At 34.0% G+C, this 14,657-nt stretch overlaps 1 protein-coding gene across 1 annotated transcript in view; it reads left to right on the top strand.

Annotated features, from left to right (window-relative positions):
- LOC143252087 (protein stum homolog) overlaps positions 1-9,235 on the top strand; it is an 88,552-nt gene extending 79,317 nt beyond the window's left edge. Inside the window, exons 2-3 of the mRNA XM_076503699.1 lie at positions 4,912-5,085; positions 8,643-9,235. Of these exons, the coding sequence (XP_076359814.1) occupies positions 4,912-5,085; positions 8,643-8,686 (218 nt within the window). The 3' untranslated portion in view covers positions 8,687-9,235. The remainder of the gene's footprint in view (positions 1-4,911; positions 5,086-8,642) is intronic.
- Positions 9,236-14,657: the final 5,422 nt, after the last annotated feature.

The raw sequence follows: 14,657 nt of genomic DNA on the forward strand, positions 1-14,657 counted from the left end.
TTTGATTAAAACGTAATTCACTCCTTTTTTTCTGATTAAGTACCATTAGGGTTTTGATAACACTGATTATTGTAAGAAAAGTTTTAATTTATTATAAGTATATACAGTTATTATGCTGCAATCAGAGTTTGTGTGTTAAAGTATGTCAAATTTTCAATCTGATCAAATTGGTTTCCAAACTTTAAATGCCTACCTGATAGATGAAGAAATAAAGCAACTTTTGATTTCAATAGTCTTTACCTATCAATTTATAAAATAATATAACATTTGAAGATTATTAATAAGTGTCACCATTTCAAAATTGTTGAGATTCTTGGTAATTAAATTATGTTTTTTTTTCAGTTTGGGAGTTTGATGCTATTTTGTTTCAATTAACAACAAATGTTGATATGAGTTGAAAAAACATTGTAAAAAAAACTTTGTTAAGTACGACTTTAAGATTTATCGAGCTTGAGCCTCAAATGTCAAACCGAAGAGTTGTTTCTCAATGTTAATATTTTTTATCAACATAACTTGCCTCAATAGATAAACGATAGCAGCACAATCGCAAATATGTTTTTTGCTTTAGGCCTCACAAAATACATCGTGAAGAAACACGAAACACTTTTAATTACAACTTAATACCAAGAAGTAAAAAAAAAAAATAGTTAGGAAAAGTTTGAAGATAAAACTTTACTTACTTTAAGTCGTCCTTTGATGCATTGAGACAATTGTTTTCTTTCATCAAGAAGCGGTTACACAGAGATAGTAACTCGACGAGGGCAAATTTTGTCAGAAATAAATTCGAAATGATTACATACATAAGTGACGTAAAAGCTAGCAGAACGATTACTATCTTCAAGTCTGTTGGTAGAGGGAGCACGTGGCAGCGCCCCGCTAGTACAGCGGCATGTCTACAAATTTACAACGCTAACATCAGCGGTTCGATTCCCATCAGTGGGCTCAGCAGATAGCCCGATGTGGCTTCCCTGTAAGAAAACACACACATGCAAGTGGCACGGGAGTCCCTAGATGATTAAAACAGCAACAAAAAATCCGTTTTGGAGATTCCAAATTTTCATTCTTCAAAATTTGAAGAAACATATCGTATAGTACAATAAAAATACCTTTGACGTGTAAATAATACCTGATAAGTACAGGTTTGTTGAAAGGCATTTTCTCTAACAAATAGATACTACCACTGTTATATATAGATAGTTTGTTTTGTTTGTTATAAACGTTGTGTTAATTCATCATAAAGTGAGTACAACATATATACAAGTTCCCTCATGACATGCTACCAAAACCACGCAGTCCTAGCGTGATGGACTTGCTACTTACGCAAATATTTTATCTTTAGAGATGTTTAACTATTTAGTAATCTTGACAGTGTAACTGTCTACCTGTTTTATCATCGTTCTTCTCATATGAACTAATGTGTTGTGATGACCATATTGTTAGAGTAGAGGAAAGAGCAAATAAAACACAAGATTGTAATAAACATCCTAGAGGTTATGTAAATGAAATCTGAAAATTGTAAGATGGAAAAGCATTTTAATCTTAACATGTAATGCAAATCATCTTATAGTCTGACAATAACCCTATGGATTCACATACATACCTACAGTAAAAGTAGTCAATTAAACGAATCTGATACTTTGTACAAAGGAATCGTAATGTGTATTAAAAGACTGACAAATTTCTTTAATATAAATTCACTAAATTCAATTTTACAGCATGTAACTTTTATGGTTAAGTAGTGTTTACAAAGTTTGTCAAAATGACCAAGCTTGTATATACAGAATTGAAGTTGGTAGCTTACTGGAAACAAAATAAGTTCCAGTCATATAGATTAAGTTAGTTTCCATTTTAACATTCTATAGATACAAGCTGATTTTCTTCTGAAGGTTTTATTGTACTATTTGATAACGTAATTTATTTCATTTATATCAGGATTTTACATCCATTATTACATTTTACAATGTATATTTCATCAGGGTTTTGTCTAATGCTTTCACAGAACAAAATGATGACATAAGAGTATATTTATATAGATAACTGTAATATACTTTATTGTCTTCCATTTTACCTTTATTCTTTTTCCCGTCATATAAGTTTTTTGTTGTTGTTTTTTTCCGTTTAGACAAAGCTACACAATGGGTTATTTGTGATATGCTCACCAAAATCATCGAATCTCAAATTTTAGGATTATAAGCCTTCGGTCTTACCGCCAAGCCGATGAAAGCTTAGCCATTATTTACGCATATCCGCGCACTTGAACACATTGAAACAGAAGGTGGATGTAAATACACACTAGTGGAAGTTTGGCACAACAACGTTTTACCACCTTATTTAAGTTCTTAAAAGGCCTAACGTAAGGTCGTAGAATAACATTATAAGCTTATTGATAGTATTAAGTATGGTATAGCTCAAACTAAATTAAAGTTAAAAATGTATGTAAGTTCCAATGTTAATTTATCTATTTATCCAATATCGGTTGTGTTTAATGAAGGCCTAACTAATGTTAGGCCTCAGACAAGTGGACTTACAGGTTTTGGTGTCTGCGTTTATAATCCTTTTCTATTTTCTCATAAATCCTGTTTTATAGAGGTAATGTTGTATTAAAGATACCAATTTAACCTCAAATGAAACTCCACAATCCATCAGAATACTGTAAAGCAGATAAAACTATACACATACTGATCTGAAGACGAAAGGCGGAAGACTTTCGAAACGTTATCCTTTATACTTGTATTCCCACAACACGCAGTTACCATCCATTCAGCTTAAGATTCACCATGAATACTCTGCCCCTACAATATATTTGAAAACTAACTGTAAATATTTTACGGGTCTCTACTACACTATGACGTAATAAATACACAGGCAAATAATATTATGAGTGAAATATTACTGATTTTGTATTCACAGTTTAGGAGAATTAAAGTTTGTGAAATATCGCTGTTTCTGAAGTTGAAAACTTTCTTGACTAATGTTTTCAAAATAATCAAATATACGAAAAGGTTGGATCGTACTGGCATTAAAAAAATTAAATTGCCATTTAGAACTAATATCTAATTACCATGTAAAATTGCATGATTTTAATTGAATGATTCCTAACTTAAAACCTTATGGTTAGTTGTTCCAGTGACTAAAGTTTTGTAAAGAAAGCTACGTATACACCAAACTAGGTTTGTGCCACATGCAATTCAGTCATTAGTAAAATGCCAAAAAAATGAACGTTAATCTGAAGGATTTATTGCAATCACAATATAATTTCTACTTTCCGTGAAACTGAGAATACTTTAAACATTAGATATGATTGTGCACATAGCTATAGAAGCTGTTGTCTTCAGGAATTTGACTATTTATTTATTTAGATTTTCATGTATCTGTTTCTATAGTTAGTTATTTATTTAGCTTCTCATGTATCTGTTTATATAGTTATTTCTTTATTTAGCTTTTCATGTATCTGTTTCTATAGTTAGTTATTTAGCTTTTCATATATCTGTTTCTATAGTTAGTTAGTTATTTAGCTTTTAATGTATCTGTTTACGTAGTTATTTATTTATTTAGTGAACTATGTATATATCGTAATTATTGAAATAAGTGTAAACTGTAAGATGAAACTGAATGATCATCACAGTTTTACACACATGTCAGGTCGTTTTAGTGAATGTAAGAAAAATAAAAATAAATAGTCAAGTAATAAACGGCCCGACATGGCCAAGCGTGTTAAGGCGTTCGACTCGTAATTCGAGGGTCGCGGTTCGAATCCCGGTCGCACCAAAACATGCTCGCCATTTCAGCCGTGGGGGTGTTCTAATGTTACGGTCAATCCCACTATTCATTGGTAAAAGAGTAGCCCAAGAGTTGGCGGTGGGTGGTGATGACTAGCTGCCTTCCCTCTAGTCTTACACTGCTAAATTAGGGACGGCTAGCGCAGATAGCTCTCGAGTAGCTTTGCACGAAATTCAAAAACAAACCAGTTGATATGTTGTGTGATAAACTGAAGAGTTTCATCTTCAAAATAGAGTCGACAGATCTTCTAACAATTAGTGCCTCAGTCCTTTAGACATATTGTTACTGTTTACAGTATTTGGCACTGAGGGGATTTTGTTCTTGAGTTTCTCATGAAAGGAGTAATTATCGCTTTAGACAAATAAATATTATTGGAGTATTAACGTATCCTGCGAACAAACTTTGTTCGTTTTAGGTTGATACAAATAAACCATATTCCTAGAATGAATCGCTTGACTGTCTTCTATTTGGGTTTCGTTTCACTTATTTGCACTATTTTATTCCAAAGATTTAGTAATAACTTGGTATATTGTTTATGATAAGCCGTATTTATGAATCCATTTTTCCAGTCGTACATTGTTTCCATATTTCAACTTCGAGCATACTTGGATATTAACTATACAAGTATGTCCAAACAACTAACATGTTTACCATTTTATAACAATTACGTACTTTTTATAATGACTTCTTCAAGTTTCAATTACTCTATATATGGCCCAGCAGTCGACTCCAATCTGTGGGTAACAGGTTCGAATCCCCGTCACACCAAACATGCTCGCCCTTTCAGCCATGGGGACGTTATAATGTGGTAGTCAGTCTCACTATTTGTTGGTAAAATAGTAGCTCAAGTATTGGCGGTGGGTGGTGATGACTAGCTACTCTTCCTCTTGTCTTACGCTGCTGAATTATTGAGGGCTAGCGCAGATATTCCGAGTGTAGCCTTGTGCTAAATTCAAAACAAACAGTCAGTGCTCTATCTAATTAAATAGTAATGAATAGTGTATTATGGTGCTCAAACGAGAAAAAAACCTTTTTCCCAACGTCGTTGTGTGGTAGTTTATTTGTTGTTGTTTCAGTGGATGGGAAGGTGTAAAAGGAGTGTATGTTAATTATATTTTTTTGGTTTTACAGGTACGTTGTTAGCCGGCATGACAATCATCTGTGGCTGCAAGACAGAACATAAGAGTCGGGTGAAAGCGATACTTTACAATATTCTGGCGTCTATCCTGCAGTTAGTTTTGGCTCCAGTTGTAATCGGGTGGGTTTGGAGCATAATGTGGGGAATTACATTCGTGAACATCAGTAGTAAGTTTGATTGGAAATTGGTTTGTGAGCATAAGTGATAGGTTTTAGTAAGTTTTACTCATTCGTGATAATAAGTGGTAAGTTTCACGGGGAAAAATTACTTGTGATAATCAGCGATAAGTCTTATTAAGATATGGATTCATAATAATCAGTAATAAGTTTTAATGAAAATCAATGGTGTGTTGCATTGAGGAATTGATTAGCGAAAATCAGTGGTAAATGTATTTGTGATATTAGTTGGTAATTTTTACTGGGCAATTCATGCATTGGCATCAATGTTAAAAATAATTGATAAAACTAAAATATAAAAAGGACGAAATCAGACATTTATAAGGTCGCTATTATTCACAGTAGGTGTCTGTAATTTATTGGCGATAAATTTCAACAGTAAACGGCAGCACACAATCAACTTATTTTAAAGTAATATATTCAAAACAAGCGAAACATATATAGAAAAAATTCGTTAAACTACTGGTTACAACAGTTTAATCTAGAGATTGAAATATTTATATTTTTTATCAGAAATCTACACAGCCTGCTTTAGTTCCATTAGGATCCAGTTGACAAGACGAATAATTCTATTTTAAATCTAAATTCCACACAAGCAGATTCAATTGCTTTGGAACACATTCTGACAAATTATTCTCCTTTATCCCTTTTATTACAATACAAGCTGTGAAACTTGCTTTAAAAACCATTAATTATAGAAGCAGTTATTTCATACGCGGGCAAACTCACCTTTACTCTCACTTTTATTAATTTATTTACTTTCACTACTTTGGTCGTCTATATATTTTACCCGACTGAGGTCTCAAACTTTCTATACAAGACATTATGATCTAACAATGCTCACTTAAAGCAACGAGTAACATTAACGGCTACGCGACGAATGGTTCGTAAATAGATACAGAAGCAAACTTGCCATAATTAATAGTTCTTCAAATAATTTAATTTAACGTTCACGCAGTATAGACTAAATAATGCTCTATAATTCAATTTAAGTGAAACAGTCGAGTATATTTTATAGATGAGTATATTAGGTATCAGTTGCGGTCTCCACTTAAACATTTATTCTTGACTCAGAAAGGTATTTTTTAAATTATTTATTCAATTAAACTGTCACGTTCTACAAAGAAATTGATATGGAAACATGAATAGTAAGTTTTACAATAGAATTAATTCAGTGGTATTAGTCATTCTACTTTAAACAGAATTTCTCAATTTGAGTAGCCATTATAATTATATCCTTCAGTATGAGGTCTATGGAAGAAACAGTACTTTTTATAACTTTAATAAGATTGTTGTGGCGTTACATGCACTAATTGTCACAATCTACGGTCGTCTATTTGTTTATGTAACGAATAGAACAGACAGTGCCAATGAAATTATATATTCCCTCAACTTTAGACATTATGCCTTATGGAGAGGTAGACGCAAGTCGAGTCTTAGCAGATAAAACAACTAATGTAATTCAAAATAATACCAATGCACCATCTGGCATGCGACTGTGTTATCGACAATGAGAGTTCAGGCTAAGCTTGTGTTTAGTAAGTGTTTACCTCTTGATAAGGTACGAAAACCTTAAATGTTAAGCTATTTTGTGAGATGGCTGATATTATAGTTGTTAGAAATATAGAATATCCACATAATATTATATTATATTCTTAGTGTATAGAATATTAACATTTTAGATGGCCACGTGCAATCAACGATTCATAGAACTATTTAATGTTATGGGAAACTCCACTAAAGAACTTTTTTAAACGCTGCTTTGGATAAAAGTGCTTTTGGAGGATAACAAAAAGAATAATATTTGTAAAAATCGTGAGGAAAATTGCTCGAAATCTTCGCTACAATGTAGCAGTTAACTGTATTTGTTCTAGCTGAATAATACCCATATTGACGTGACGCGATTATTTTGAAGATATATCAAGAGACTCACTGCTTAGAAAGTGTGTCCCGTTGCTCATGAACTTCAATACAAAAATACAAAGGTATAAGTCGTTTAAATTTATTTAAGACCAAAAGAGATGTGAACAAATACCATCACTTGTGGTCAAGTTGTTGCTTCAACTGATCAGAAATTAAAATAATATTAAATGTTCACATGGTTCCAACACATATTATGTCTCTATGTCTTTGGAGGAATGAGGTAAATTGTATACATTTTTTAGTTATTTTTAACGTCCATATTAAACTAGATATTAAGCTCATATATGAAACTCATTTATGTTAAGCAAACTCCTTGTAATAGGTTTTATACAATCGCGGTAAATCTATGGATCGAGCAAAATTTGGAAGAATAATGTTGGACATCGCATTCTGTTTCAGTGACCATATTGCAAAACTCTTGCCCGATGTCCTATTGGTGGGCTTCCCTACCGTACGACCTCCAGATCACTATCAGTTACCATATCTTTTTATTATAATAAATTCATTGTTAAACACAAAGCTGCAGAGTAAACTATTTATTTTGTGTTCGCCGCAGGGGATCGAAAATCGGATTTTAGCATTGTCAGCTATCGTGTTTATCACTGAGCCTCCGGAGAATATTTTAATATATTAAAATCCATTTCTCAGCTACTACTAGTTCGACAGAAGATAAAATTACGTATTTTGTAGATGAATCTACTCGAAAAGGTAAATGTTTTATAGACATGTTAAACATTCTTAATTATTTAGTAAATGGCCAGGTAGTTAAGGTGCTCGACTCGTAATCCGAGGGTGGCGGGTTCGAATCCCCATCACACCAAATATGCTCGCCCTTTCAGCCGTGGGAGCGATATAATGTGATGGTCAATCCCATTATTCGTTGATGAAAGAGTAGCCCAAGAGTTGGCGATGAGTGGTGATAACTAGCTTTCCCTTTAGTCTTATGCTACTAAATTAGAGACGGCTAGCACAGATAGCCCTCGTGCAACTTTGCGCGAAATTCAAAAACAAGCAAATAAACAAATTAGCTGGGGAGATGCTTCACACAAATATTTATGTGATGGTTTTAATTTTTATAATTTACATTATGGTGTTAGGTTAATGAAGCCACTGTTAGAAAGTGGACTGACTGGTGGAACACCTACCGTTCTTGCTTGACCTAATCCACCAGATACTGCCACTAATTGCCTCCGGTTGGTACAGCGGTAAGCCTACAGATTTACAACGCTAAAATCAGGTGTTCCTTTTCCTTCGGTGGGCACAGCAGATGGCCCGATGTGGCTTTGCTATAAGAAAACACATACTGACACTAATTAGATGTCTCTGACTTTTGGTGAACAAACTGATACCTGTACAACATTAAAAACATTTATAGTACACAGCACATTCGTTTTTCCTCTTTGGAGTGTACTAAATCTGTTTTATTGTTAAAAAACGAGGAAAAATCATTCTTGAGGTTTAAAATACATTAGTATGTTCTGGTTCCTCTGGAAGTTCTCGTGCAAACTACAGTAACTTAAAGAATTTCCTCATATAATACATAAAGGATTAAGCAGGAACTCTCTTATTCACTGATTTTAAAACTCGGCTTATTTCTCACATTAAATTAAATTTTGTTTTTACAGTTACAAAGGAACTCCAGGAACCAATATTGGTGGCCCCATTGTAGGTTTATTGTTTGGAAGATCGAAGATTTTAACAACACTGGTGTGGACAGATGCCGATATGCTTGTTTCCAATATATATCATTTCGTCATGTAGTGAACGAAATAGAATTTATTGATGTACTACGTTTCTCTTTTACTTTTTAAAACGTTTTTGATGATGAATTTTTTTCACTACTTAGTTAAATCTTACTTCATTCATAAAAATAATATATAACACCATGCTGTTTTATGTAAATATTTGTGGCCTCCAACTCGAGTTACTGAAATTAATTATGTATATGAATCTCATGTCATTTCATCCAAGTTTCATTGTCCGGTACACCGATAAAAGAAATTCATTCATTCATGGTCTCATGGCAAAAAAAAATATTAACGAAGTGTTACCATTTTCTTGAAGTTGCCATTTTAATATTATCAAACTACACGAAGGTGTAAGGTGTAAGCCGTGAAGGTAGAAAAATGGACGGTTATTTTTTAGTCTAATATTTCTAAGGAGAAGGTGCCTTGTAGTGGATTGGTTACTGCATTAATAAAGATATTGTTCTTAACGAGCTTATTAGTTAATGTTTATTTTCTTATACCAACCATCAGAAAATTTAGTATCACAGCACCCTTTAAAACTTTAACACTTTAATCTATAAACACTTTTTCTGGTACATTACAGAAGAACGAAGCACAACCACCTTGCTATTGTGTGCCTCTAATTACCATGACAACACTTTACCTATATTCCTCTTATTACCTCGAAGAAACTTTATCTATATACCTCTCATTACATTGACAACACTTAATCTGTATACCTCTCATTACATTGACAACACTTAATCTGTATACCTCTGATTACATTCACAACACTTTACCCGTATACCTCTGATTATCTTGATAACACTTTATCTGTATACCTCTTATCACATTCACAACACATCACTTGTATAACTTTCATTACGTTAATGAACGTGTAATTTAAGAAAATTAAATATACACATGTGCACGAGAAACTGTCTTTTGTTAACTTGTGATTACCATGACAACCTTACTGTTTCGCACTTGTGATAAAATACATATACGAATAACAGCTCTTCTATGCTTCAACGGTATATACCTGACCTTATAATGATAAATTTCTAGGATTCGATCCCATCGGTTAGCATAGCACACATAATCCATTGCCGATATTTTGTGCTTGAAAACTAAGAAACATGTATAGCAGGTTTTCTGATACACAGGTTTTGTGTGAATTTACGAAATTGTGCTAGTCAAAAATAGAAACATCCTGTTTTTTTTATTAGAACTAATTAGTCTTGATGTATTCATATCTTGATCTTCTCCTATATCAGTGGTTCTTAACCTTGTTGGAGGTACTGAACCAGACCAGTAGTTCTTAACCTTGTTGGAGGTACTGAACCCGGAAGTTTCGTACTTGCATTCACTGAACCCTTCGTAATTGGAAAAATAAAATATGATTTTTTTAAAATTCAAAACATAAGTATATATTTTATTAGTGCACAAAATGAACCATGCATCAGTTACACACAATATCACTGTGTTCACAGAACAAAACCAAGAAAATATGAATTTCACACAAAAACAAAAACATAACTCAATGAATATTTACTGCAAATCAATGGGATTTTTGCTGTTGCCTTTCAGAGACAAGTTCAGAAATGCGCGGCTTCACCTTGGCAAGTGCCACTCTCATATCATTTTTGCAACAAAGTCTGTTCCTTTTCTTCGTTTTATGTCTTCTTTATTTCTTCGTTTTAGGTGTTTTGCAGTTTTTACTCGCATATTCTTCGCTGTCAACATAATGAAAAGGAGCAAGATGTCTGAATTCATCAACTTGTGTGGTACAAATCACCAATTCATTTAAATGTATAGGCCCTTTAAAACTGAAATTTATATTTAAAAAATTTATCTGTCTTCGTGTGTCTCTCACCATTCATTTCTCTAAAGCTGTGTTTTAAAGTAATTAACAATAACTTTAAAAAGATTCAGGAAAATTATCAGAAGCAAGTTTAACATTCGTAGAGTCCTTTCAGCCGTGGGGGTGTTATAATGTTACGATAAATCTCACTATTCGTTAGTAAAATTGTAGCCCAAAAGTTGGCAGTGGGTGGTGATGACTAGCTGCCATCCCTTACACTGCAAAATTAGGGAGGGCTAGCGCAGACGCAGATATCCCTCGTGTAGTTTTGCGCGAAATTCAAAAACAAATGAAAACAAACGAGCCCTCGTTCGCTTCAATACATCTTTTTCAACAATGAAAACAAGCAGTACTCGGTTACCTTACTATAACTTGTATAATTATATATATATATATGTATTTTTAAAGTGAGAACGTATAATTTCCGAATATCTGTGTTTCTTATTCTTTGATCATACGTTATATAAATGAACATTTAGTGATAAACCACAGTAACTCTCAAAATTTTAAAAATATAGAAAATAGTTTAGACAGATTCGTGAGTCTTCTTCAGAAGAAAACGTGAGACTGAAGATGACGCCTGAATGTGTCGAAACGAGTTTTCCTAATGTCAAGTCTACTGATAACTGATTCTATTCACTCTGTTTTATTTTTTTCAGTAACTACTAAACACGATATTATTTGTATTATTTTATTAATATGATTACTTAATGAACTGAATATCACCAACTTTCGAAGCATTTACATTACTAAACTTATTACTTAAAAACAATTTAATAACTGTTAATTTTAATTTGTATTTCAGAACGTCTCTGTAAACTTGTGGACATACACACACACCAGAAGTTCACAATCATTCCATGACCAAGTACAGACCCAAGAACTGAATAATATTAATAATTCTTCTCCTCAACAGATGGCACTGTTCGTTCGTTTGTTGTTTTTTTGTAGTTAATTGCAAATCATCCTATCACAGGTATCGAAATCCAATTTTTAGCATAATAAGTCTTCGAACTTACCGCTGTGCCACTAGAGAGCTTTTCGAGTTGATTTTAGTTAATAGGTGGTAGATGTATCGACAGTATGCTTTGTAAAGTGATCTAAATGAAACTTCGGGTCCGCTTTTACTTAACAAATTTATAATAAACACATAAATTGTTGTAGTTTCATAATAGTGGATCTCAACTTTATTTTTGATTATAGTGACTTTTACCCCAAAAATAACAGTGTAATTCAAAATACATTTATATGTTTACCCTAAAATAACAGCTGAATGGTTTGTGCTGGCGATCAATGTTGTGTCTGCAAACAAAACTAAACTGAAATTAGTTACACAACCTGAAAGACCGGCGTTTCTTCACCAATGGCCAATGATATATAAGAAACAGTCACTACAAAACACACGTATTTAGCATAACCGAAAGTTTGGTGGATAAAACATCGGTAAACTTGAATCAAATACTTGTGTGAGAAAAACAGAAAGCTGTAATTGTTCAGTAAACTACCACTGAACATTTAAACCTTTTCACATAATGTTTAACAAAAGAGAGAGCACATGAAAATACGATTCTACAAATTAAAAAACATAAAATTTTTCCCCGTATTAAAAAAAAAATGTTATTTAATCTTAACAAAATTGAGCCCGGCATGACCAAGCGTGTTTAGGCGTGCGACTCGTAATCTGAGGGTCGCGGGTTCGCATCCCCGTCGCACTAAATATGTTCGCCCTTTCAGCCGTGAGGGCGTTACAACGTGACAGTCAATCCCACTATTCGTTGGTAACGGAGTAGTCCAAGAGTTGGCTGTGGGAGGTGGTGATGACTAGCTGCCTTCCCTCTAGTCTTACACTACTAAATTAGGGACGGCTAGCGGAGATAGCCCTCGAGTAGCTTTGTGCGAAATTCAAAAACTAACCCAAAACCTTAACAACATTATGTAACCTTGAAAAAAGTAGAAAAATAAATCATTGACTTTTCAATATTCTCAGCGTGATGTAATTGCAAATCTTGACAAACATTATAAGAATTATAAGCATAATGAAAATCCTTTTAAAAAAAAAGGAAGGTAGTAAAAGTAAAGCGAGTACGCTTACATTGCTTTTCCACATCTCTAGTAATTAACAGTAATATACAGGGCCATTTAACAGCTCCTTATATGAACAGAGTTTTTACGTAAACATTAATAAAATAAACTCGCAATGAATACCTTCTTAACGTCTCAAGGTTTATGCTAAACCTAATAAGAGAGGGCGCCAGCAGCGAGCTAGAATAACGAGTATTTGAGGAGCATTAGTCTATTTATTTATTTGTTTATTTTGTATTTCCCGCAAAGCTACTCCAGGGCTATCTGCGCTAGCCGTTCCTAATTTAGCAGTGTAAGACTAGAGGGAAGGCAGCTAGTCATCACCACCCACCGCCAACTCTTGGGTTACTCTTTTACCAACGAATAGTGAGATTGACCGTCACATTATAACGCCCCCACGGCTGGGAGGGCGAGCATGTTTGGCGCGACCGGGATGCGAACCTGCGACCCTCAGATTACGAGTCGCACGCCTTAACACGCTTGGCCATGCCGGGCTTGATTAAATGCAACAGGTAAGAAGTGTCGGCAAGACCAGGTTATATAATGATGCAGCTTTGTTAACAATTATACTGTTTATAGCCAACAATATGGGATCACTTTGGTGTAGCTAACTGATGTATAATTCAGAACGACCCAACTCCATACCAAAGAGCAAAAAGGATTAGTAATATTCTTTATATCTGTGCAATAGACATGTATTAAAAAGGAAATGTTTCTCTACATGTACTGAAGACACCTTAGGTTATATTTAATTATTTCAGTTGCGAAAAGAAAAAGATAAAATATTATGCTGACTACGCAAGTGCCCTACCTTCGAGATTACCGCAAGCTGCTGGGTAATTAGTGACAAAATATAAGAGAAGCGATGAAGAAGTTTTTTGGGACTGAAGGAAGCGCTAATCCACTAACCTCCCTCGTGCATTCTATGCCACAGCGATGTGAAGGAGTTATTATAACCAAAGCTTTGAAATCGTTAGTAGCGTTATATTTAAATCTAGACTTTTCTTAGCCAGAGGAAACTTTTGTGTTTGTCAAATATTTATTAATCATCTGCTATAACACACTTGTCAAGGCTAGTTTGTTAATAAAGATGTATATATGTGTTTGGATGACCATAATATAGGTCAGTTTACAATGCACAACATCCAAACTAGAAAACAGTGAAAAAAGATATGTGTGTGTGTGTGTGTGTCCTATCAATGAATTTTATAACAAAGTTTATAACAATTATAACAATACACTAGGGCCTGGCATGGCCTAGGGCGTAAGGCGTGCGACTCGTAATCCGAGGGTCGCGGATTCGCGCCCGCGTCGCGCCAAACATGCTCGCCCTCCCAGCCGTGGGGGCGTTATAATGTGACGGTCAATCCCACTATTCGTTGGTAAAAGAGTAGCCCAAGAGTTGGCGGTGGGTGGTGATGACTAGCTGCCTTCCCTCTAGTCTTACACTGCTAAATTAGGGACGGCTAGCACGGATAGCCCTCGAGTAGCTTTGTGCGAAATTCCAAAACAAACAAACAAGACAATAATGTTACAATAAGAAATACCAAAGTAGCTAATTAACAATACACCATCAATTTTTAGTTCGTTGTTTGTACTAAGAAAGTTTCAGTTTTTAAAATAAAGTAAAACTCTCTCACAACTTGTACTACGAAACAACACCAAGTTTTTTATGAATATATTAGTGTACTATAGTAATTACAGCCCCTTCCACACGACACATCATCAGAGGCTGCCACACGTGTGTCGAACTCAAGAAAGACAATCACGCCATCACAGCCGGTGACATCATAGTTAAACAAAATGCGACCTCTATAACACGATTCTAAGACAAGCTTGCGAATTTAAACTTTAAAAAAAAATTATTTTGCTTTTAATAAGAAATTTCCCATAATTCACCTACATAGATTTTGAAAATATTATCCTGTTTTTTATCACATAAGATTATTTTATTTTTTTACAAACTG

The sequence above is a fragment of the Tachypleus tridentatus genome, chromosome 6 (assembly GCF_004210375.1).
Source record: "Tachypleus tridentatus isolate NWPU-2018 chromosome 6, ASM421037v1, whole genome shotgun sequence".
Classification (NCBI taxonomy): Eukaryota; Metazoa; Arthropoda; class Merostomata; order Xiphosura; family Limulidae; genus Tachypleus; species Tachypleus tridentatus.